Source organism: Amborella trichopoda, chromosome 11 (genome assembly GCF_054954075.1).
Source record: "Amborella trichopoda isolate Santa Cruz 75 chromosome 11, AtrichopodaSantaCruz75HAP2 v2.0, whole genome shotgun sequence".
Lineage (NCBI taxonomy): Eukaryota > Viridiplantae > Streptophyta > Magnoliopsida > Amborellales > Amborellaceae > Amborella > Amborella trichopoda.
Genome location: NC_142346.1, coordinates 47,292,063 through 47,317,975, shown reverse-complemented (window position 1 = coordinate 47,317,975; position 25,913 = coordinate 47,292,063). Strand labels below are relative to the sequence as shown.

General features: G+C 34.4%; 2 protein-coding genes across 5 annotated transcripts; one reads left to right on the top strand and one right to left on the bottom strand.

The window, feature by feature from the left end:
• Positions 1 to 800: 800 nt before the first annotated feature.
• Positions 801 to 8,450, bottom strand: LOC18427749 (Galactose-binding protein). Of its 2 annotated transcripts, none has more exons than XM_088851140.1 (5): positions 8,169 to 8,450; positions 5,566 to 5,752; positions 3,421 to 4,823; positions 3,203 to 3,288; positions 801 to 1,089 (listed from the first exon to the last, which is right to left on the bottom strand). In XM_088851140.1, the coding sequence occupies exons 2-5, from the start codon at positions 5,726 to 5,728 to the stop codon at positions 855 to 857; spliced, it is 1,887 nt and encodes a 628-aa protein (XP_088707266.1). In that variant the 5' UTR covers positions 5,729 to 5,752; positions 8,169 to 8,450; the 3' UTR covers positions 801 to 854. The 2 variants fall into 2 exon arrangements, with proteins under 2 accessions (XP_088707266.1, XP_088707267.1); XM_088851141.1 differs by having other exon boundaries at positions 5,648 to 5,752; positions 8,169 to 8,416.
• Positions 8,451 to 16,424: 7,974 nt separating this feature from the next.
• On the top strand, positions 16,425 to 24,026 carry LOC18427748 (U3 containing 90S pre-ribosomal complex subunit). 3 transcript variants are annotated; one of them, XR_016043775.1, is made up of 7 exons: positions 16,650 to 17,232; positions 18,269 to 18,464; positions 21,049 to 21,121; positions 21,737 to 21,786; positions 22,031 to 22,122; positions 23,474 to 23,587; positions 23,759 to 24,026. XR_016043775.1 is itself a non-coding variant. In XM_006836794.4 (6 exons), exons 1-6 carry the CDS (start codon positions 16,905 to 16,907, stop codon positions 23,835 to 23,837), a joined length of 840 nt encoding a protein of 279 aa, XP_006836857.1. In that variant the 5' UTR covers positions 16,425 to 16,904; the 3' UTR covers positions 23,838 to 24,026. The 3 variants fall into 3 exon arrangements, 1 of the variants encoding a protein (XP_006836857.1); XR_016043776.1 differs by having other exon boundaries at positions 22,026 to 22,122; XM_006836794.4 differs by lacking the exon at positions 22,031 to 22,122 and having other exon boundaries at positions 16,425 to 17,232.
• Positions 24,027 to 25,913: the final 1,887 nt, after the last annotated feature.

Genomic DNA, 25,913 nt, shown 5'->3' with positions numbered 1-25,913 from the left:
AACAACCTTTTATGATGGATTTTTGAGGTACAGCTTAATTCTACATTTTAAGGTTGCAACCTTATATAAACTCTTTCCTTTTCAAAATCTCCTAATTTGAAAGACACTTCTATAGCTGCCAATCCATTTAACCTCGCAGCAAGAAAATACTCGTTTTGCTTTAGTCGTGTTTAACTCATGTTAAAACACACCAACTCTGCCATCCCAAACTAGCCATTTTTTTCAGGAAAACATCAACATGGTTTTAAAAAGAAAAAATTGAGAGCTGCATTTGAAAAAAAAAAAAGAATGGAAAACTACAACACCAAACATCCTTTGAGATTAGGAAAGCATACTGTGATCCATATGACCCATAGAGATATTACGAATGCAAATGTTGTATATCACCATCCGATCAATGAATAGACGGAGATGAACATAGCAGTATTTATCACCTGGATCATTTTGTTTTGATGGGTCAGTCTCTCCCATCAATATCCATCTATCGATCCGACCGTCTTGACAATTATGACTATAGATTTTTCTATGATCATATGGATCATCACATACTTCCTCTTCACAATATGATATCCAATCAACCGCACTCATATACTTCCTCTTCCCAATATGATAACCTAATCAACCGCAGTACTCCCTGGAAACACTCCTCAAACCCCCCTGCTTTCGGTATTCCCCCCCCCCTATCATACCATCTAGAATTTTTAAACATGTTTTATCGGGGGTGGGGGTGGGGGTGGGGGTGGGGGGGGGGGATATCATAAAGTTGGGTAAAACAGTGCCCCAGTTATTGACGCCCAAGAAACAAAAGAATACCACTTTTCATTTTATTTATGAACCCTTTTGCTGTACAGTACTTATATCAAGAGGATGAATGCTACAATAGTGCTGCTCAATATTACAAAAAACCAAGCTGAACTCGTCTTACAAAACTGCTTGGATTGATCATGTTTTCTGTAGAAAATCCTCGAAATCATTCCTATAAATAGTCTTAGAGCAGCAAACAATACGAAAACGAAACTAGTGAACAACACAGCAAGGCTTCTGTTCTCAATATCGACTAGCTCAGCCTGAGCTTCTTCAAATTGCAATCTGGGATTCACAAAAAATAAACAAATAGAAACTGTGAGATTCTGAAAAGGAAACTGGGGAACAGATTTTTTTTTTATTCTTTTTGTTATCCATATGACTCTAAATATCTATGGTCATAAAAACGGATAATATAAGGAAAAATATACTATGATCCATATGATTATAGAACATCTATTAGAGCCATACTGTCCAATCAGTAGATGGACAGTGATGGAGACCCAGGTGTGTGTGTGTGTGAGGGGGGGGGGGGTGGGTTTGGCAAAAATCTGACATGCCTCCATCACCATAGTGTGATTATTGGAGGGTGATGACACTAACAACCATATATTTTCTAGTCATATGGATCACAGTATACTTTCCCTAATATATAAAACTAACAAACAAGGATACATATATCTACTAAAACCATAATGAAAAATAAAAACTACAAACTCATCCATCATCAAGCAAAGTTATACATATATGGACTGATATCACTAAATTCATTGAATTGAACATTCTTGAGCACATTGAAAACATTGGGAAATTATACATTAAATGGTCATAATAGCCAAGCATAAATATTTTGGTACATTCAACCCCGACCAAACATTACAAGCTCCAAATAGAATAACCAAGTCTCAAATAGGTAAGCAATGTTTTCCAAATAGGAATGTTAATCTTTTGAGTGGTGTTGGATTTCTCTTGAGTGGTTTCTAAAGCTAAAATAGGAATGTTAATCTTTAAGCAATGTTTTGCAAATCTAGAATTGACACTAAGGTGCATTTATTAGAGTTGGTATCTTAGACACGGCCACATTTGTCAAAACTGGTAGAGAAAACTAACAAATTCAAAAGTGCCATGTTTATGAGACTCCTTGGCATTCTATCCATCATTCCAATTTCACCATTCAACTTCCATCTCTGATGACACAATATAAAGGAGAATCTCTGTTTAGCCCCTAATTGGTTTATTCTATCTATCCTGAAAAAATTACTTCCAGTGTTTCATGTATCCCCTGATTCTTCATCTTCCTCTCTCTCTTCCACTCCACCATTGGCCTCCAAATTCCCAACAAATCATAAGGCTATACTACAGAAACCATCCTATCCTAATAAAAGCTCTGTGCATATACATCACAAATTAAGTGACATGACTGCCTTCATCTCAAAGAGGCTCACATATAAGTGGTATCCATGCATGAAACAAGTTGGCAGGCACCCAACTGTAACTTCCACACACACGCACACTCATGTGCACACGCACATACACACACGCAAACAGGGATGCATAGGTGAATCCATGGAGGTCATCATTGAATGAGTTTAAAAATCAATCACTAAGGGATCCACATTCTTTAACATCATGCATCTGTGCTTTCTTGTGGCATCCCACCATGCCCAGAGTTGAATGTTTTATGACCATCAGGAGTTACACTAAGCAAGTACATTTCCAAGTCAGATATATCTATGATGTCCAAAAATACTATCAGACAATCACAACGCTAACTATTAATAATTTAAGCATCCATAAGCATGCATATCAAGCCCAGTGTATTTCTGCATCAGGTATTCCCACACTACAGAAGTAGATATGAAATGCATACCATTATCCAAAGGGGGTATGGTATATAGTATTCCGAAGATCATCCACCATCCCTTCCTGATGATAAAAATGAAGATTAACTGTAGTGGAGTCCACTAGGATTCCCCCATAAGTACAGGCAATATTCACTGTTCATCATCGGGACCAGAGGGTGGATGCCCTTCCAGATCACCACATAACCATACTCCATTTGGTTATAGTAGTCTTTTCCATGACATTGTCCAATGTTTAGTAGACTGAAATCAGATGTAATATAAGTTCAACAATTTCTTCAAAGTAGTGGCATGCCCCATTACATTGGATTATGGCATAATTTCCCAACCTGAAACTGCATAATCTGCACGACATTCTTAGAAACTTTCATTTGGTGTTTTTAATTTATGGACTATATGTAATATTTTTAATACCGTATGTTAAAGAATAATCACAAATGAGGTATTGCATGAAAACAGATCTCCTTTTGCCCATTCTATAGAGAACAGTGAAGAAAAATTAAAATAAAAAGACCTCAAAAAAGAATGATCCTAACCTAAGGAGCTCATTGTCTCTTGCCATTTTTTCCACTTGAGATGAAATGACAGACTTCCAGGAAATGAGCTTGCGAATGTCTTTAACCTGAGAAAAAAAGAAAATTCAAATAATTATGGAAATGAAAAGTAAATAAATAAATTGTGCCAAGGACCAAATTTGAGTTAAGAAATCAAGAAATCAGTGAGAAAAACTATGGTTTCAGGTATAGTTACATACCGAGATCTCTTTGATTTGCATCAGGTCATTCACTTGTGATTTGATATTGTCCAAAGCCAAGGCTTTCTCTGTGATTTCCCCATCGAAATCCTTAAACACAATCCCATATCTGTTGTTCAATTCTTCCAAGAATCGCTCCAAAACCGAGAAGTTGAGCTCCAAAGACCTCACTTTCTGCATTAAAATCTTAAGAACAGTATCCCCAGGCATCCTGCCAACCATATTTTTCTTCAACATTTCTTTCTTTGAGCCGGGCCCATCAGGTCGAGATTCATGGTCAATGTCACCTTGTTGAGACCCTGAAACTTTAACAGAGGAACCCTCAACCCCATCAAAAAGTTGGGTGAGCTCATCCTCACCACTATCAGGAGGCTCAACCTGTATCGAACCAGATCGAGACTCTGGTAATTCCTCAGACGCAAATCCATTTTCTGAATTTCTCATTTCGTCAAGCATGCTCTCAATAGCATCGACCCCATACACTTCAATTGCACTTAAGGTGCAATAAAACTCAGACCCATGATGACTAATCATGTCAAGCTTGAGATACCTGGCCCATTTAGGCTCAGGTAGTGGGAACCTTTGTGCATGCTTCACATGTCCTGCTTGGAAAGTGCCAAGAGGCATCCATGCCTCTGTCGGATAAACCAAGCTACTATGAATCTCAAAATCCTTGACATTAGAAGAATAGTGCTCGAAATTTGCAATGTCTATGGTGTCCACCAAGGTTTCCTCAGATAGTTCTATTATAACAAACTTGTTATCAGCTGAACAAGGGTTTCTAAGGTACTTATCCTTGTCCTTGTTCAGTATATTAGAGGCTCCCTTTGCTTCCTTGTTATAAGCCAAAACCTTGGCCCCCTTAGAAGAGGCAGCATAATTGTATTCTTTCCCACCCGGTTCTAATCTGTGAACAATGCCTTTACGGCGTCCAGATTCTGACTGGCCTTTGGAATTAATTGCTTTGCTTTTAAACTCATTGAGAGCTAAGGTGGCAACATGAGATAATCTGTTACTCTTTTGAGCTCCACGGCTTTCTTCAACTTTCAGTTCTGAAGAATTGGGGTGCTCTCCTTCTTCATCAGTGAGAACTTTTGAATCCAATGGAAGCTTTACAGGAGGTTCTAAATTATCTATCTCCATTGCTCCTTTCTCCTCCTTTGATGGACCATTGGCAATCCTCACAGTTTCATCCCCAGGCCAGCCCTGTTCATGATTGCTGACCAGTTGAGGAATATCAGATGGGTAATCTTCTCCACTAATCGGAGTGTTCCTATTGGATGGTGGTTCATCGATGGAGTTCTCTTCATAGTTCTCAATAACATCAGTATCACGGAAAAATGAACTCTGGGTTTTATTCTGGAATTCCTCCAGTGAAGTTTGAGCATTGGGAATTTCTCTCTCTAAACCAATTTCAAGTTGAAGATCAGATTCACAAAAATTTTAGCATAGCAACAATATTTGAATAACAGATCGTATGTTTTTTTATAGGAAAAGTATACAAAGAAACCATTTACTGTTACTACAAGGAGGTCACAATCATTGATGCCCATCAGATTTCAAATCAGATGGCTGTAAATGTTTCATTCATTACAATCAAAGTTCAAACAAAATCTCTCGAACTTTGTGACACACCCCAACCCATCCAATTTGACATCTGGTATTGTAATAAAGATAAATGGTCTCATAATATACAAATCCCTTTCTGACCAGAATGCAAGAGCAAAGGAAAACAAGATCGCCATGATTCAAAATTATGGTTTCCAGTTCGGTTTGGTTTCATTTTCAGTGCAGCAGTAGAGCTGGGCCCTTTCAGCTAGCCAACAGAATGAGAACAGTTTAAAATTGTCAAATGCGCTGAGCCACTTCACATAATGTTCCTTTGAAAGTTTAACCCCTCAACCCATTTAAACCAAAGATCTTGGGTGAAACTCAGATATGAATTTGAGATCAAATGGAAAAAATTGAAAAAATATATATTTTTTTTGGCAGGATTTTTTTTATCAAAACTCAAGGAATAAATTAATGGGGCGTCTGCACCTTAAAAACACCTATTTTGGTTAGGAAACAAAGACAACTGATATCAAAAATCATGGAGACCATAACTTGAATCTACCAAGTTCAGTATTAGAGAGGAGGTTTTACCTCCGAAACCACCACTGTGACCCCTCCAAGACAGAAGCAGGAAAACAAGACCCCAAATAACAAATACCAGAGACAGCGATACCTTGTACCACTGTTTACTTTCCAAAGCTGCACTCTCTAGAGCTTTTGCTCTTTTTTGACGATTTTTGCGAGATCTCTGCATCTCTCATCAGTCCTAGTCCACCAGCTGTATCAAAAAAGAGATAGAGAAAATGATCTTTCGAGAAGAAACCCAAACATTTTATTTGCGTAACAGAAGTGAAGTAAAACACTAAGTTACATACATCAGGTGAAACCTCTCAAATACACTTACCATTAAGTGGGTGTTTCATATCCTATACAATCAAACTATATGAAAACAACACAAGAAAAGAAAAGAAAAGGTTGTTCTAGCTGTGCTCATAATCATGTCCAGGCAACAAAAAGAGAAATAAGAAACAGAATTGACAGGTGAACTAATGTACATTTGTATCCACTAAAAAGAGAATGCAGGTTGATATGCTTTCACAGGTGAACAGGAAAAACAGAAAAAAGAAAAGGGGACAGCAGCCAAGACATTAACAGTATGAAACCGCTTATCAGTGAAGCCTTTTTTCCTCAGGTATAAAAGTACGACAACAAAAATAAGAGAGAGAGAGAGAGAGAGAGAGAGAGAGCGAAAGAGCACAAAGGCTTCTGTAAAAGTGGCACCTTGTTAGGAAATTGACCTTCCCAGTAATGATGAACTCCCTACTTGAGGACTTGAAAACCAACAAATGGTCTGGGTATGCTTCAAAATTCAAATTATACAGGCATGGAATACTGGCTAAATATAACAGATAATGGTTTACATGTGCAATTCAATTCAGCATACAACACTGTCACTGAAAACTGAAAAGATAGAGGGAGGAAAAAGCTGCATAGCAGTGTGAAATTACTGGTTCTCAAAGAAACAAGAATGCTTACCAACCCCATAAGTTGAACTCTGCACTAAAGCTCCTCTCCAATCAGTTTGGGGCTTAAAAGTTATTTGACTTCTTTTTCCTTCTTTTTTTTTTCTCTTTAGGAAAATGTGGAATTCATTAATTCATAAAATAAATAAATTCTGGTTCATTAACTCATAAAATAAATAAATTTTGGTTCACTAACTCATAATATAAAGAAAATTTGGTGAAAACTTTGGAATGCATATTGCAAAAAGATCTGCCAAGAATGGCAAAAAGTAAACCATTTGGAATAGAAGTAAGATACATGCAGTACGAAATTCCTACTATGTTCGAATTTTGACAAAAATAGTGATCCCTTGACTACCAAATATCAGCAGAAAATAAAAGAAATCACAATACTTGCTTTCTAAGGACTGTCTAACTACCAATTACAAGCTAGAGGGAATTCTGATCTTCCACCCATACGTAAACCTGGAGCTGGAGAATTTATCAACACATGGAACCACACTTCAATTTCACCAGATACTGTTCTTCGAAAATTAAGCCATTTTTCACTAATTTTTCAACTAAAATTTGTATGATTTCTGTAAAATGCACTAATGTCATAAAAAATGGATGTGCATTACGGCTATTGATTTCTCCCAAGTATGTTTCGCTCCAATGTACAAAGCAGGCAAAGAAGAACATATGATAATGTAACGGACAGAGCTCTATAATGGTGAAAATATCACAAACCAACTGTTCCAACTAAACCAATTCCAGGGAACTATAACAGTAGAGTCATTTCAAATAAGTCTCCCATCAATTCAGAAATCGTAATATATATATATATATATATATATATATATATATATAAGGCATTGATTTCAGGAAGATCAAAACCAGTTTTACCTGGACTGTGCCAACAAGAAAGCTTAAAAATCAAGTAGAAACCCAGAATACCAGATCAGAATTTAGCTAGAATAAATTATTGAGATATAATGTCTTTTATTATTAACATAAAAGAAAATTCAGAAATTTAGCAATAGAACATAGTTTACCATGAAGAAAAAGATATCAAGAGCTGAAATCCAAATTAACATAAAACTTGAAAAAAAAAAAAAAAAAAAGGTATTATTCGATGTAATAGAAGGTTCAATGTACTCAGATTTGCTGTAATTAATACAAAATGGAAAATAAGAAATTCAATCGAATAAAAACAAATAAAGCAAAATTTTCTTTCTTTTAAAGAATTCATACGACCCCAATTTGCTTAAAACAGAAAACAAATAATAAATAAATAGGTCTTTTCACTGTAAACAATATAAAAAAAAAACTCAAAAAAAATTAAAAAATTCGCCCATACTCATAAAACCCCCCAAAACCCTTAAATCCGAAAAATAAATTCACAGAAATAAAAAGATCATCACCAAATTCCCATAAAAAACTAATATTCTTCAATAAAACTTAAACATAATTCAATATTCCCAATTCACTTAGGAAGAGAATCCAATATTCACCGCTAATTCCAAAAACAAACAGAAATATATATATATATATATATATATATATATATATATATATATATATATATATATATAATAGATCATCAAAGACTAAGATCAATCTTCAACTGAATTCCTCCAAATAATATTACCAAATTCTGAAAAAAAGTAAAAATTGGGGTCAATGTCTTACCTTGAATCTGCCTGAAAAAATCGCCGGAAAATTAATTTCGCGGCAGCGTTAAGAGCAGCGGCGTTTGGACATCGGATTTTAGAGAGAGAGAGAGAGAGGGAAATAAGAGATAGAAAGAGAGTTTATAGTGAGAGAAACGCCAGAATATAAACAATAAAGGATCGCTTCCTTGTAGCATTAAATCACTTTTATTTATTATTTTTAAAGAATTATAAATTTTTTATTTGTTTTTTCTAAACGGCTTCGTTGTTCATTCCACAGATGCCCAGTCGCTTTAAATTTAAAAAAAAAGGAGGGTGAGATTTCGAATTTAAAATTTAGGGTTTAGACACAATTTTAATGCGCGGTAAAAAAGACTTAATCTCCAAATATTAATGAAAATAAATATGATTATTAAAATGTTAATTAATATTTTATAGCAACAAATTTAGAAAATGTAAATGAAAAAGTATTCATCTATATAATATTGATGTTGATTTATTTGAAATTAAATATGTTATTATCTTAATACTGTTTTATTAATTTATTAAATAATTGAATAAAACATTTAATAATAATTAAATATTATTTTTAATTGAGAAGACCGTTTTTTATATGAACATTGAAGAGTTTCAATGAACGGGGAGACTGTTACCGTGATTCTATAATTTTTGTAACAACTAAAATATCTTTTATAATTTAGGTGCGGTTTCTATATACCTAGGCTCTAAACGATCAACTTAGAGCCTACCTTCAAATAGTGTTGAGAAATGTGGTTTCAATATTGAAAATCTTTGTGACAGCTTTAAAATATAATTTTATATTTATTTATAAAGTTTAAAGATTATAGTGTAGATCGACAGATCTATAAATGCTATAAAATCTTAAAATTTGATTGATTAAAAATACGGTATAAAATACACTATTTTCAAAGCTTGAAATCTATTTTTTTTCTCATGTCCATGCACCTTGATGTCAAGATGATCAATTTGAAGATATTTGGGCATCAAAACAATATCTTCTAATGAAAGTTTTGAGGTAGGCTTAAATTTGATTGTTTGGAGCCTCAATTGTATATAAACTTTCCCTTATAATTTTTTTGTAATGACTAAAATATGTTTTTATAATTAATAAATTGCCCTTAAAATATTTTTTTAACTTATTAAATGCCCTTGACTGGTGCTTGCTCTTGGTATTAGTGTAAAATGAAAGTGGGATCCAATCCCCAAAAGTGGAGCATTTTGTTCTCCTTTATGTAAAATGACAAAGGTTCTTATTTTAGATATACATTGGAATAGGTGAAGCAATTAAGAGGCCAAAAGATCCCAAATACTATTGGAGGTTTATTTTTAAATTTTTATTTTAATAAGATCATCGCAAATAGATATTATAGGTTTGGGATTTTAAATTTTTTTTGAGCTAGTTATCAATCTAACACAACCCAACACTTTTACCTAAATATGGGATGGGTTAAGAGAAAGCTTAAAGTCCTCATACTTCTTATATCATTTAATGAGATACCCCCAAAAAATATTTTTTTCAAAATATCTATTTGCCTTTATTCAAGCTTGGGAACTCTAGATGAGTAGGGTCATCAAAATATTTACAAATTGCTAAACTTGTTTAGGGTTTGCAACCCTAAACAATGACAAACTAAAATAAAATCACTTTAATATTAATTGAGATCTTTTGAGAGCTTTAAAAAATTTGTTAGTGGTTCTTACCACTAAAATGCTCAGCCTTGGTCAAAATTAAATCAATTATATGTGTAAAGAGAGAGGGTTGAGTCAACCCCAGCCCATTTAGGTCTAGGCTAGTGATGTAAATAAAAATTAAGGTTTTTTAATTTTTAATTTTTAAATTTTTATTTTTTAAATTTTAGAAAATATGTTATTTGAGATTTTAATTTGATTTAAAGTTATTATTTCATTTTTAGATGTAGAGATTGCAGAATAATAAAATCGTTATGGGAGTTGGTAGGATAGATTTTTTATGATGATATAGTTTGTATTTTTTTAGGGTTGACGATGTTATCTCTCAATAGGTTGATAAGCCTAGCATAAAATGAAAAAAAGAAAGAAAATGTGAAAAGAGAGTGGCAAAAGATATCAAACTTTATTTTTCAAGATATGAAGTTAGAGACATACGGGTGGATTTAAAAAGTGGTATGTGAAAAATAGAGAGAGATAAAACTTTATTTTTGTTTGTGGTTTTATTTTTATTCTACTAAGTGTATTTAAAGAGAATGTGTCTTTTATTTGTAAAACAAAAAATAATGGAGAATTGATGATTGAGTAAAAGTTTGATCTTGTGAAAAGTTATTGAGGCATACTCCCTTACAAAACTCAAAAGAGGGCATAATCTCTCATTTATTATTATTATTATTATTATTATTTATTATTACATGAGCTAGACTCCCTGCCAAACAGGTCCTAATCAAATCTAAACACGAACTATTTTGGCTCAACAAAGTTACTTGATCCTCAAGGAAAAAAAGTATATTTTGGTGCACTTCATAACACAAGAGATGATCGTTACTCATTTGTACCATTTTTTTAACTTCAAATTCTCCCGTGTGAGTAAATTATGATTTATTAGCCATGACAAGGGCTTTCAATGCCTGAATTGCGCTACTCGATTTGGTTTTGAGGTCCAGCCTTACCAACCACAGCCTTACAAAAACCGCACCCCCTCTATCAACTAAATTACCTAACAAACTACATATGCACAGTAGTCATATTCAAATGCCTAAAAAAGCAAAAAAGTAGCAATGAAAAAGTTATGGAATACCAGAATACCTTTGTCTTTTCAAGTTGTTTGTCCTAATTGTCCCTTTATGTTTGTCGCATCCCTTCTACCCTAAACTTTTGGGGAGGATTGTGATCCAATTATGGTTGGCATTGAACCTGGACCGGACTTGGGAACTAAAGGTAGACCCTACCCAAGTCCAGATATGGGTCTAAAAATTGGATTCGGCAGGTCGGATCCAGATCCAAATTTTGAATCCGAACACTATTTGGGTTTGGGTTGGGTCTAGTTGTGTTCGGGTCCATGTTCGAGTCTAATTTATGAAGAATAACTAAATATATTTAAATACGTATATTAAATTTTTGGGTCAAGTCCGGATCTAGGTCCCTCATTATAATTTCGGGTTTGCGTCCAAGTCCTGTGACTTTAGGTCTAGGTTCGGGTCCGGCTGGACCCTGTCCCGTCCCAACCCGATCCGTTGCCACCCCTACAAATATTATGAGGAAAAATAAGATGAAGAAAGGAGAGGAAGAAAGATAAATTTCTCATTATAAGTATTTAAAGGTCATGAATTCTTGAAAACTCCTTGATTGACAAATTTCTCAAAATTGTAATTTATCCCAAAAAGTATGCTTCATATGTCCAAGGGCAATGTAATATACATAATTTATAACAAATTTGAATACAACTTTAAAATTTTATTGAAAATGGTAACACTTTGTTAATATAGAAAAGTGGGATTTGATTGCATTGGGATCCCAATGGCTAGTGATCTTCTCTGTTGAATTTCTCCTAAATTATTTTTGCTTGAGATGAGTGAGACTTGTGTTGTCTTGTTGGTAAAGTATGATGTGTGAGCAGACCTATAAAGTTTGCTTACATATTATTCTATTTCTCATGATTTGGGAGGGGGTAAAGAATTCGGTGAAGTCAAACAGTAAGAGCGACAGTTTTACTGATATAAAATGTTTAAATCAATGACTTAAAGGGAAAATAGTTAATTTTTTCTTGAGAAATCAATGGAAATATATAACCAGTAAGAAAAGCGAAGATTCTATGAGCCAGCTGGCCTACAATAAAGTGCAGATAGGACAGCCAAGATCAAAGCAGAAGAGGTGAAAAAAAGGGTGGAAACCACCTTAAAGTTTTGATATGATTTTATTTATTTTGTTGAGTATCTCGATGAGATATACATGTGTGAAAATTTTTGGGTCCATCAAAATTTTTTTATCTATAAATTATATTTCTATCAACATATAAATCTAGGCTTTTCCTCGCATAATTCATATTCTCCTTTGATATTGGTCATCGGTGCTTTGCTATAGGCTGATCGGCTTATATGATTAATTCATATAAATAAATATTCGAGTATAATTTTTTTGAAAAACAACGTGCCCACATAAAATTAATCAAAGATATATAATAAAAAATTGAAATTTAGTGCGCACGTGTGTGTTTTAGCCTTTAAAATGGCTAATCAGAGGTTTAAATCACATATAACATGTTTGTGAGCCAGCCGGCTTATGAAACGGTACATGCCGGATGGCTATGATTCAATCCTATCACATCCAATGGCCAGTGTGTATTGTAATTATTAATTATTTATTTTTTATTTTTTTATTTATAAATTTAACCTCGAATTTTGTGGAGAGGTGCATGGAGCACAAAAAAAAAAAAAAAATTATGCGTTCAAAGAAAATGGATGAAAGTGCACCCACCACTTTCAATTAATGTGTGCCATTGAGATTGATAAAATATAGTCCCCATAAAATCTACTCAGTTTGTATATTATATCCATAAAATCTATTTAGTTTATATAGTATATATGTAAGCTTTACTCATTTTAAATAGAGTGAAAATGGGAGAAAGGCTCTGAAGGTTGGCGTACAAGAGGGGATATACATGAGTTTAGGTCTTGAGTTCAAATCAAGGGCCCACAATTCAAATGGCTGCATCCATCAAAGGGTAGTTGTTGGGAGCTTTTTCAAAGTGGCACCGGGACTCATTTGTAGCCGTTGTTGTTGGGATTTGACGACCATAGAACGGGTAAGGGATTTGGTCTATTGAAAATGGTTTAATCATTAGTCGAACTTGTTGAACTGGATTTTAGAAATTTGAAATAAAATAAAGCATGAATAGATATTTAAAAGTGTAATAATTAAAAAACTAAACTCCCTAACTTTATCTACATGTTGGAAGACTATATAAAAAGTGGTCAAACATTGATTTTGACTGATGTTATACTAATTTTTTACTTTATACAAGATTGTACTAATTGACACTTTGAACGAATTTGATAACCACATTCCTAATTCATCATTTATTTAATTTGCAAATCACTGTATTTCTATATACCCTAAGATTCAACGCAAACCCCTTCTTCCCAAGAAAAGAATGATTATGACTTCAACACTCAAGAAAATAGTCATTTGGGATTCACGCAAAAAAAGAGATTGCTATATTGGCCAAAAAGCCATATAGAAAAGGAAATTTGTTTGTTGACAGCATTTCTAACGTATACGATACCAAGATATAAACCATCCATCTTAAAGAGGGATGTAAATAGGTGGTCATTTAAAAACATTTGAAACTAACGGTCTAAATGTTTTTTAATATAATTATTATTTTAAAATTTCAAAATTTATTTATTTATTCTTATTCATGATCTCCACGTTAAAAATTACATATCTTTAAAAATTGAGTTAAAAAAACCATCTAAAAAATAGATTTTTAAGACACAATTCAGTTGCACATGGACTCATAGAAACTATGTATAAAAAATTATGGAATCTACTAAAATTGGAATGACTATGTAGGTCATTTTTTTTTTTTTGTTTCTCTTTTAGAGAATTTGGTGTTCTGGGTTTATATAGAGAAAGAATCTCCATGAGTCAAAAAGTTCTAAAAAATTTTAAGTGCTTATTCTTCATGTCTTTAACCCACAAGGGTAAAAATAAATAAAGTTAAAAGTACATTTATTTTGGGAGATTTTAGTGAAGTTTTTAATGACCAAAAGGCGTACCGTGAGGAGAAAGAGAGAGAGAGAGAGAGAGAGAGAGGCGCGCCCGTGATTCATTCCGGTTGATGCGATTCAATCACCATTTTATTGTGAAGCGTGTAAGAATACGCATTTCGAGCCTCCTTTCCTCTTCTCATCACTGCGATTCACGTGGACCCGCATACACACTACGGGACAGCTCAACAGAGCATTAGAGCTGGTAATGGGTCAAGTGGTATAAAACTTATCAATTTTGGCTCTAGGGATGGGAATGGACCGGGACCGGACGTCCACACAAGACCTAGGTCTGGGTCCAGGTCCGACAATTGGATCAATCCAGTTGCTTTTGGGCTCAAATATTGGACATGAACATTGTTCGGGTGTGAATGTAATAGTTTAATAATATTTAATTAACATTTCAATCATTGAAGAAAAAAAAACAGGCGGTCTAACTGGAACTGCCCCGTTAGATCGGAATGGGCCATTGGTTTGTTTTGGTGACTGGCCAAGTATTTTAAATATTTTTTTTAAATTTATATAAAATATTTAAAAATAAGATATTTTGTTTGTAATGTATTTTTTAATGTTTTCATCATTACGACGAAGATTGGAAATTTTTTTGGCCATTAATATTTGTTTTTATATTTTTCCATCTTTTTTAAAAAAAATTCAAAAATACCCTTAGTATAAATCGACTCTTTAAAATCTATTTTTTTTATTAATTTTTAATTTCATTTGGATGTGTTTTGTTTAATCATTCTTTAAATATAATTTCCATATTTTATTAGATTTTGTGTATTTTTTATTTTTTTTAACGCTTTTTTAACTCCTCGGGACTTCTCCGGTTAGAACGGTTGAACTGGTCGGTTTATCGGTTGAACCGCTTCTGAGCTCATATTCGATATTTAAATAAATATAATTATAATATTTAAACAATTTATATATATTTATACATATTTAACATAAATATTTAAATATATATTTTTATTTTTGGGTTGGGGCAATCGGGTCTAGGTCAAAAGCATGGCCGGCTTGGCCAAGGGTCGCGCCTGGGCTGGCCCAAAACAATAGAGGATCGACCTGGGCCGGCCTTGTCCCTGGGGAACGACTCATGAGAGAGAGAGGGAAGAGGGGGAGCTCGCAATGGGGCGTTTAGCAGATATTGGCGTAGAAGAAATTAACAAATTATGGTTCAAGTGACCAACGTAGGGTTGAATCGGCTTGGGTCTGAGCCATGATAGACTTGGCCTGGGATCGAGCCTGGGCTGATACAAGATACTAGAGGATCAATTTGGCCAGGCCTTAGGGAATTCAACATAAAGCAAAAGTAAAAATAAAAGGCAAAACGCAGCAGGACCAACCGTGGCTCCCGTTAGGCCCAAACTCGCCCTTGGGCTGAGATGGCTTGGCCGTGGCCCGGCTCTTAAACAAGCTCCCTGGCATGCTACCAGGCCCATTGCCCGCCTTTCATGTGTTTTCGTTTTGGTACTTTCTTTTTTATTTTTTTGTTGTAGTTGGCATATGGATGTATCTATAGCTATAGAGGTAAGGTGCACCATCAAATTTTTTCATGGTATATAATTTAGATGTAAAATGTTCTTAGAATTATCTTAAAATATATTTTTATATCTAATTATAAAATTTAAAATATTAAAATGGTTAAAATCAAGTAGACATATAAACATATGAAAATCTTGAAAATAGACGGTGTAGATAATATGTTGTAAAATGCACTATTTTTAAGACTTAAAATCTTTTAATTTTCCATGTTCATACATCTCGATGTCGAGATGATCAATCAAAGGTTTTTTCAACACTAAAACTACCTTTTCCGATGGATTTTTGAGGTGCGTCCATAGTTCTACATTATAAGGTTGCATCCTTGTATAATCTTTTTATTTTTTTTCTCTTTCTGTTTTTTAACAAGGCTGGGCTCTTCAGGCTTGGCCTACCCTAAAAAGTACCTGAGTCAACCCAATTTAGGTCCAACTTCTTGTTAGCACAAGGCAGAGAGTTTGGACCAAGAGCAATGATTTCATATAACGGTTGTACCATAATATAATGTAACCACATTAAAAAACTATGTTAAAGATATTTGTTTGACACAATTTTTTTTTCATTCTAAAGAATAATCACAAAAAATAAAATTTAGAAAAAAAAAAGCCCTAAAAAATGTTTTTCTAGCCCAATTAATATAAGCCGTCCATTTTGTGAGAATGTTAGATATAGGTCTCAAAATGATTTTTTTATTCCCAAAATTGTTATATAGTGTTATCATTAGATTAACAATGTTCAAACAAAAAAAAAAAGTGATTTTGAATTTGTCAAGGTCTAGATCTTGAAATTTACCGAATTGACGGTTGAGATTCGTTGTTGGAGGGTACTAATTTTGACCATATCTAATGTGCAAATTGATATTTTATTCCTTAAGATTGATTATGAGGATGAATAAAGGTGTGTAAAATTTGGAGTCGTACAAATGTCAAAATATATGGTTTTCTATAAATGTGATTGCATTATACTTACGATACAACCAGAAATCATTGCACTTGGACCAATGTTTCAAAGCCCAGATTGATGAAGCAGATTATTCACCCACAAATCTGGATTGGATTACTAGATTGACTATCAACTTTGAGTCTGGTCCCGAGTCATTGATCTAGAAAAATATGAAAAAATAAACTAAAAAAAGGTATAAATAGGGGTTTGTGGTGTAAGGACTTAGAAGACCTAAAAAGATAGATAAACTTAAAAACGAAAAAGAAAAATATAATGTGGTTTTAGGGGTAGTCCGACCGAGACCAACACCCTACCGAAACTAGCTCAGTACGCATCTGGACTATCCGGATAAAAAACCCTGGTTTGAACTTTAGAACATTGGGAACGCGCGTTATTTTAGAGAGAGAGAAAGGAGAGAGAGAGTACTGGTCTTCCGTTCAAATCCCTTCCACCCACAATAGAGAGAGAGGCCTTGGGCTTTTATAATTTTCAAGTTTCAACTATTTGCAGTCATGGTGCGCGGGAAACAGAGTGGGCCTAAGCAGAAGAAGCACAAGGGTCACAAGCGCCCCCCTGCCAAAGTGACAACCACCCCCTTCAAAACCAGACCTAGTAAACCTAAATCCAAACCTAAGACCAGTAAACCTAAACCGAAATCTAAGCCGAAGCCTGAACTCGAAAGTGCCTCACTCGATGCGAAGAAACCGGAGTCCCGAAGAGACCACCGCGACATTCCCCCGCCTGAAAGCTCCCCTTCGCAAAAATTGGAGTGGTTTTTTGATCGATTTCAGGCTGCTATTGGATTCAAGCTCTCATCCATTGAGTTGGAGGGAATCACAGGTAGTAATTGTATCTGTATCGTCTTCGATTTCTTTGTAGTTCTTTTGGGACCATAAATTGATTGATTGATTGTTTTTATTTTTGATGTTCAAATATTGAGGTTCGATACAAGAAGATATGATTTCAATTGTACATTCTTCTGTTGCAAAACTGTTCGATTTTTTAGCTTAAAGACTCCGCTTCCCAGTTTGTGGTCAACAAACAATGCAATTCAATGAAACCACTGTGACATATGGAAATAAAACAGAATAATTGCATAACACAATAGAATTTCATCGAGACGAGCATTTTTTATCGAAATTGAATGTATTTTGTGTTTAATTTAGTTCCAAACTTTGGTATTGGAAGCAGAGATGCATGCATTGAGATTTGATGCGGTTCATTGATTTTGAGCTAGGACTTAGTGCTATTGATGTGCTTGCAGATAATGCTAGAGAATACAATGTACTACTAGTTTGCTCCCATGTCCACTAGCACCATTTGAAAATTGATAAAAAGCTCAATGAAAACCCTGAGTTGGGTTTTTTATTGTAATGTGGACTTAATCGGTTCCTTGTTCATAATCCATAATGGGTTCTAATGATATTGGTGGAGCTCAGGTACTAACTCATCTTTTTGTATAGTTTTTAAATACTTGCACAACCTTGTCTTTCAAGATCTACAGACTCATACACTGATCAAGTGCTTATAAAAGCTAGGGGCCACACCAAGAGCACAACAAGCTATTTCAGTATTCTTATAGATGATTTCTTCTCATGGGGTTTTTGGATAAGAGTTTAATACTTACAATAGTGTGGATTTCTTTATCTGGGCTTATTTTGTAACTTCCTTGGATCCATCTTCTTCATCTGATTATAAAGTTAATGTGATCCTCACTAATTCCCTTGAGGTGGTGGATATGCTTTCATTTGAACCAACCATCTTGGTTACAGGAGAGTCATCAAGCTCAAAGCCAACATGATACATCTCATATAAACTTTGTCTTCTTCATTTGATGAGCAACTCTCTGATACAAGATTGGCATTTTCATGTCCAGATGCGGCCATTGTGGAGCTTCCTCAGAATCTTGATAGGTCTGTCGACAATTTAAGCAAACATGTTAAGGCTATTTTTGGAACTTCATGGAAAGATGTGCTGCATGGCGGAGATCTCCTCGAAGGAAGGGCTGATGCTGGGTGTCCTGCCTTACTCATGATCAGTGCATCTGCTCTGAGATCCCTGGAGCTTCTCAGGTTTCTACTGCTTTAGCTTATTTTTCTATAGGATTTTTGTGTGATTATACGTTGCAAGCAGACGGATTCTTCTTGAAGTTCTGGGGGCACTAATATAGATGAGTTTAGGAACTGAAACAGAGAACCTTAAGGTTGAGCACTGTCAAAAATTTAGCCGATCAGGAAAAATAAAGTTAACCTTTTTTAATGATATGGATATATTAGTAATGTACACACGGTTATGCTGCTAGTGTCCAACTGTCCATCTAATGAAGTTTTCATGCCATTCTGTTTCTTTACTTTGTTTGAGGATTATCTAGTCTCCTTACCCTTGTAACATTTGACCTTCTAAGTGATAATGAAAATGAGTAATGCATAACATATATTCTGCTGCATTCATTTGCTAATTCTTTGGCCACTGGTGGTTCCCTGCTCTATTTGGGAACTATATCATCAGATGAAATTTTCAATTGCTTAGGTAGGGCAATTCCATACCTGGAACAACGCTAGTTTACAACAAACAAAATACTATACTGCTTTGCTTACTAGGACAAGGAAGGTTTGTCACTAGGTCTATTCTAGTATGATCACTACTTAATTTTTATGTTAAATTTAGTGCCATTGAGATGCATGCCTGTGATAGGAGGTTTCAATACATTTAGTACTATTTGGTTTGCTTCATGTCTCAAAAATATATTCATTTTGGAACTTTGTCTTCTAGAATATATTCCTTAAACTCCTGACTATACATCCCAATTCGTAAGTCCTGTAGATATCAGTAACTTCTGGTCTTAATCTAAGGATGGCTGCATTTAAAATATGGATGGATTTCTCCCGTGTGACATATGATTGATTGTAACTTGCTACAATGGATGGTAACGTTTTAACATAGTGGTGTAGAATTAAGTCTTTGTTCTCAACGACTCGGCAAGTTCTGAAGCAATGCTATTTATTCTGCCTGACATGCAATTGTTCTTTCTCAACAAGTGAATCTTATGCTTTCTACAACGTATGGGAAAATGAGTTTGTGCCATAGTCTGGATTGGATTATGTTAGCTGTCCAATAGCAGAGAAATATGCTGATCTTAGGGTCAGGATAAATAATACACATTAGCGACAGCAGTAATGCCTTCTGGCTGCAACTCAGGTAAAAATAACGATAGAAGTGCAAGTATCCCTTGGGGAAATATATGATTAAATGAATAATTGAATTTAAAATACACTTCATAATCTCGTAATCCCTCCTTAAACTCATAAAGATGATATGGAGTCAAGTTAAATTTGTCCATCAAGAATTATGATGCTCCATGGCTGTGATATTTGATTAATAACTTGACCTTTTTTTTTTAATCAGTAACTTTGATTTTGTTAAATAAAATCCATTTACAAGAACGTGCTTTCCTTTCCATTTACAAAATTGAACCTATGTACACTGGACTCTACAAAAACTTTATAAGTCAAAATTTCATCACAACTTAAGAAATCTTTGAAATGCCAGGGACGCTATACCTAGCCAGTGCATGGGCCTCATCATTAGTCGTACTATAAGAGCGATTGGAATTGTACCTCTAAACTACAAATGCCCTCCCAGATTTCATGGAACGTGTTTTTTAGGTGCCAAGGGCATGATTCCTTGTCACTGCATGCCATGATATTGCTAGAGTCTCCCTCATTGACCAGCCATATCCAATTTTTATTTACAACTCTTAAACCTTGTAATAGCAACCAGGCTTCTGCTTCATTGGAACCACAATCTGGAAATGGCCGAGTAGCTGAGAAGCATCTCCCTCGCAAGAACCCCCACTTCAATAGATTTTGATGATTTGCTCAAGGGAAAGGTTTCTATGCTTCCCCTACAGCATAGAAGTTTTATCCTCCCCCTACCATCCAGCCGTCCAATTTTGATCAAGAGAGCCACTTACCGTTTGATCTTAGATCCGATGTCTCAAAGTATTTTATTTTTAGTTTTTTATACAAATTGTATGAATATGAAATTTGGTACGTGCCATCTTCTCATTAGGGCACACTTATAAAAAATATTAAAATAAATTTTCGACGACCAAAATACCCCTTGAAGCTTTCAGGGGTATTTTGGTCGTTTTATTTTATTGAAAATATTGTTTTTATATTTTTCGCTAGTGCGAGTTTCATAGAGGAATGAACGTCCAAAATTTGGTGTCAAAATGGTTTATAGAAAAAAAATTAAAAATAAAATAGTGTAGAGACGTGACATTGTGATTGGGGCAATCTTAACCCTCCATTCGGCATGGATGGTTGGATAAAAGGGAAGATAGAACTTCTATGCTGTAGGGGAAGCATAGAAAGCTTGCCCTTTGCTCAAACCAGATGCAAAAATAAGAAAATCATAGGAGCAATTGGGTGTGTAGATTAATAATGCCATTTGAAACAATTAGAACTTACCTCCAAGTTATGTATGGAAAGATAACATAGTAAGCAATCCGTAGATATATGTGTGGATTTTCATTTAAAGGATCCTCATTGATCAATTTCCCTTTATTTATCGTAGTTGTAATTTTTGTGTTTCTTCATTGCTAAGTGCTAACTCAATAGCAGACAATCTGAACATTTATTATTTCTCTGGTAGAGGTGTACGACCATTGACTGAAGAATGTCCCGCAGCAAAGCTCTTCGCCAAGCATATAAAAGTGGAAGATCAGGTTTGGACATTGAAATTCATGTTTCTATTGGTCCAACTGCAATTATATAAACTTATTTTCCTTCCAACAGCAATAGTATAGTCACATTCTCATTCTTTTGTTTATTTATTCTTTCGTATTGATGGCTTCTTTTCCTTTTATATCGGCCAACTGAAGTTTCTATTTAGCATGGTTCTATGATATGTCATTTTGGATGTAATCACCCTACTGGTAGAAACTGTATCTTACTAGGCAATTTTGTTTAAAACTGGACTCAAAGTACTAAAGATTCGTCTGATTTTTTATCAATTTGAAAGAGTCAATGTGGTGACTTGTTTTGTCAACGCGATCGACACGAGTCTGTATGTAAATTATTGGGGACTTTCTTTTACATTGTTTGTTTTACTTCTTAAACTCTTGTTATTGTATTCTAAGGCTATTTCTGTTCAGTATGGTGGACTTCTATTTATTTACTCGTTTGGATATCATGAAAAGGATCAAATATCTTAGGACAATGTATTTAATATTAGAGATGTATAATTGAAAATAGTTAGGTCTGTTGAGGTTTTTCCTTTTTAGAAATTTTTTCGTTGATGTCAAGTTCAAAACTAATTGGAGAATTTTTTCTCATTTTAGGTTTCCTTGCTAAAGAAACGTGTAAATATTGCCAGTGGTACTCCTAGCAGGTATTTGCATTTGTCACAATTTTTGAGGTACATTGTTTAAATAAGCAGCTGTGATGTCCCATAATACGATCTAAGTTTTATCTCATATTACTGGTTTTATTTGCCCATAATTTGTTTAAATACTTTATTTTACTACATTTGTGTAACGAAGAAGGCCAAAAGTACCCTTAACATGAATGCATAGCATGTACAGATCAATCCCTATGAATGTTAACTTATGAAGTGTATTGTCCTTCAAGGATAGAATCGTTAAGAGCTGGGACTGCATTCATGGTAAATCAAACTTCCGTTCGCTAAAATGGAGGCCTGCTCCATCCAATTTCACTACTTTACAAGGTCTCTCAGCAATGAATATGTTTTGTCCATTTATTATTATTGCAATTCTGAATACCAATAAAAAGCTTATTTGTTTTTCATTTTGAAGATATTTCTCATGTTAAAAGTTTTAACCTTAAAATTGTTGGTAAACATGGTCCGAGTAATAGAGTCTCACTAAAAGGTGAATTGAACATCATGGTATAGGAGATCATCATCATCATCACAACATTTTCCCAACTATTTGGGGTCGACTATACAAATCCTGGTCTGCTGTTCTGCTCTATCAAGGGCCATACCTTCAATGAGGCCATAAGTCCGTCACTACTTCCAACTATGTCCTTTTTAGCCTTTCACTTGAACCAACTCACACCTCATAACAAGTGCTATATTGGGTCTGTGCTGCACACGGCTAGCCTACCTAAGTCTACTTTCTTTCATCTTATTGCCTATTGGAGCCATATTTAAATTCTTCCGAATGTATTCATTTCATCATGGTATAGGAGATAAAGATAAGAAAATTTGAATTGTTGAAAGTGCAAGCTTGGAACCCTGGAAAATATCACTTGCGACCTTTTTCGGTACGCCCATCCTTTAGGTGATGCATGCGTCTGTACAAACATGAGAGCAAGCATTGGTGGGCATAACCTTGATGCAAATTCAAACAAGATCAAATAAAATGATAAGAAGACTAAGAAAATCCAAAAATTTGTTTGGAACTTGAAAGGGGAAACTTACACATCAAGCTGCATGGCCAACTCTGGTTCAACCATGTCTAAATCAAAACCCTGTAGTAACCCTATTTATAGCTTTAGTCCTTAATTAAGGAGGACAAGTACTCCAAATAAAATTTAATCATTTAATAATCATTTGTCCTTGGCAAAATAAAATAAACAAAGTCATCCTAAAAAACCCTAATATGATGCTCCTAACTTTGTAAGCCATAACTATTTGCTCCAATGTCAAAGTGACTACTATGATCCCCTTTGAGACAAATTTTTTGTTAGCTCTATAATGCCAAAACCAACTTTCCCGGTTTTGTCCGGTGACCGTAGCCAAAAAAGATCTCTTAAGCCCAACAATTATTTCCTAGAAATTGTTGCACATTCACCTACATCAGTCTCTTCTGATGAGAGAAATCACCTTCAAGGTCTGAACATCTGCGAACTTCCTCCACACTTCATCAATTCATTTCATCTCCTATATAAGAATCCGCATTCAGAAGCAAATGCTAGATCTACCTAAAAATCCATGCTCTTTCTCAGCTAACTACTGATTTGATCTGGAAAGCAATTCTTCCTATGCCAGCAAGCTGTGGTTTTTTGTCTGTCAGGTAATTCCTTTTCTCACCGTTTGCTCTATGTGTTTGCAGGATCAAGAAATTGATAGACATCGATGCGTTGGGGCTTACCCGGTTATCAGTTCTTATGCTTGATACACACCTCGACGCCAAGGGCTATTCATTATTTAGTCTTCCTCAAGTCAGGTTCGAACTTCCTGTCATTAATTCTTTTTTCCCACTTTTCTGCAGGACTCCGTACTTCCATTCATTTGCATGTGTATGGGCCCGTTCTAATTTTTATCCAATAAAAGAGGGAAAAGGGGTCTCATCATTTTACAATGTGAGATGCTAAATTGAAACACTACATTTTTACAGTGGGGAATTCTGGGACCTGTATAGAACACACTTTCATCAACGGGTGTTAGGTGGTGAGCTCCGGCTCTGCTTCTATTAGTGGTGTTGGCTGCCGTAGCCATTCTGTGATGAAAATTTTGAGAACAATGATCTGCTCCAGCTATTGAGATATTCCTTGTATGTTTGCATTAAATGGTCTGATTATTTTTTCTTTGGAAAATTTATGCTAATCCCTTATAATTGTACCCTTACAATTAGTAATATTTAAGAAAGGAAAAAGTTTATATAAGGTTGCAACCATATAATGTAGGGCTACGGATGCACCTCAAAAATCCATTGGAAAAGGTAGTTTTAATGTCGAAAAACCTTTTGATTGATCATCTTGACATCGAGATGTATGACCATGAAAAATAAAAAGACTTTAAGTCATAGAAATACTGCATTTTACAACATATTATCTACACCATCTATTTTCAAGATTTTCATATGTTTATAGATCTGTTTCATTTTAACCATTTTTTAAATTTAAAACTTTATAATTAGATATAAAAATAGATTTTGAGATAATCTTGAGAACATTTTACATCAAAATTATATACCATGATAAAATTTGAAGGCGCATCTTACCTCTACAGCTATGGATGCATCCATATGCCAACTGCACCTTTTAGAAAATGTCTTCGACATTTTACATTTTCGCCCATGTCTTTGTGTGTTTTTTTTTTTTCTTTTTTTTTTTTTATTTTCTTTTTCTTTTTTTAACTGAAATACCCCTCGTTCAGAACTATCTGGATACTGGAGTGCTTATTGTAAGGAATCAAAGTGGTCCGGAACTATTATTTATGAATTGCTCATTGTAAAGTATCAAAGTAGCCTAAAACTGTTTTTTTTTTAAGGCAGTGATTATTATGTTGATTCTTTAGAATGAGGGTCAAGCACTATTTGCCAACCCTGTCTTATAGAAGCCTTTTTTGTTGGGAATCCTTTGGTGGTGCAAAATACTTCCATAATAAATGCAAATTTTTATCATGGCTAAAACCATGTTCCCAAGAGGCATTCCTTGATTGTTAGAGGACTACATCATAAAATCATTTGGAGAGGAGATATTTGTAAGCATCTTATGGATATCCATTCTTTTTTTTTTTTTTTTTTTTTGGGTGTCGTTTGTAGAAGACTAAGGCTCTAAACAATCAAAGTAAAATGCATCTTCAAATAATGTCAAAATATATTATTTCAATACTGAAATTTTTTGTGATGGCCTGAAATTTTATTTTTATATCTAATTATAAAATTTAATATTTCAAAGTTAGTGTAGATTGAAAAGATTTATGAATACTTGAAAATCTTGAAAATTGATAGTCCAAAAATGCATTATAAGATGCATTATTTCTAAGCGTTGGAATCCATTTTTTTCATGTCCATGCATCTTGAGGCCGATATAATCGATTTGAGGATTTTTGAGCATCAAAACAACATCTTCTAGTGAATTTTTGAGGTGCGCCTTGATTTGATAGGTTAGGGCCTCACCCTTATATAAACTTTCCTATATATATTTTGCTGGTGATGAAAATATCCTTACGTACATGTGGTAGTATTGAGATTTTCGAATGTTTCAAGAAATGTAGGGCTTAGATGTGCCCTCCATTGCACCTCTTCTTGGGCGTCCAACTTATAATCGTGAATAGGGAGAAAAAAAGAGAAAGGCAAAAAAAAAAGTACCGGTTCGTATAGAACTGAGGCTCTAAACAATCAAAACAAGATTAAAAAACTCGACTCGGCCAAAGTACTTGGGCTCTAGCTGAGGCAATTTACTCAGGCGAGTCCGAGTAACTCGCCTAAATTCTGTCATACATATATATATATTCGTCTACATTTCACATTACCAGTTGGGTGGTGTCGTAAGATTCAATATTCGCGAGTAGCATTCAAAATGCAATTGTGCTAGTTTTGATTAGAAACAGACATATATAATATATAACCTATAAAACCTTGGTGTACATTGCATTGGCAGAAACTCGCCTAGTCATTAGGGCGAGGCTAAGTTACTCAGCTGATTCTGAGTGGCCTCGGCTAAGTCTATAAACATAGAATCAAAGTAAATCGCACCTTCAAGTAGCTTTAAAATATATTTCATCTTTAATTATAAAATTTAAAGTTTAAAAAAATAGTGTAGATC

Coding starts and splice junctions, on each gene's coding strand:
- LOC18427749 (XM_088851140.1), bottom strand. CDS start 5,728: ATGCAGAGATCTCGCAAAAATCGTCAAAAAAGAGCAAAAGCTCTAGAG. Junction 4,824..5,565: donor TCACAGTGGTGGTTTCGGAG/GTAAAACCTCCT, acceptor AAATTGGTTTAG/AGAGAGAAATTCCCAATGCT. Junction 3,289..3,420: donor TGCAAATCAAAGAGATCTCG/GTATGTAACTAT, acceptor TTTTTTTCTCAG/GTTAAAGACATTCGCAAGCT.
- LOC18427748 (XM_006836794.4), top strand. CDS start 16,905: ATGGTGCGCGGGAAACAGAGTGGGCCTAAGCAGAAGAAGCACAAGGGT. Junction 18,465..21,048: donor AGATCCCTGGAGCTTCTCAG/GTTTCTACTGCT, acceptor TTTCTCTGGTAG/AGGTGTACGACCATTGACTG. Junction 21,787..23,473: donor GCCAGTGGTACTCCTAGCAG/GTATTTGCATTT, acceptor ATGTGTTTGCAG/GATCAAGAAATTGATAGACA.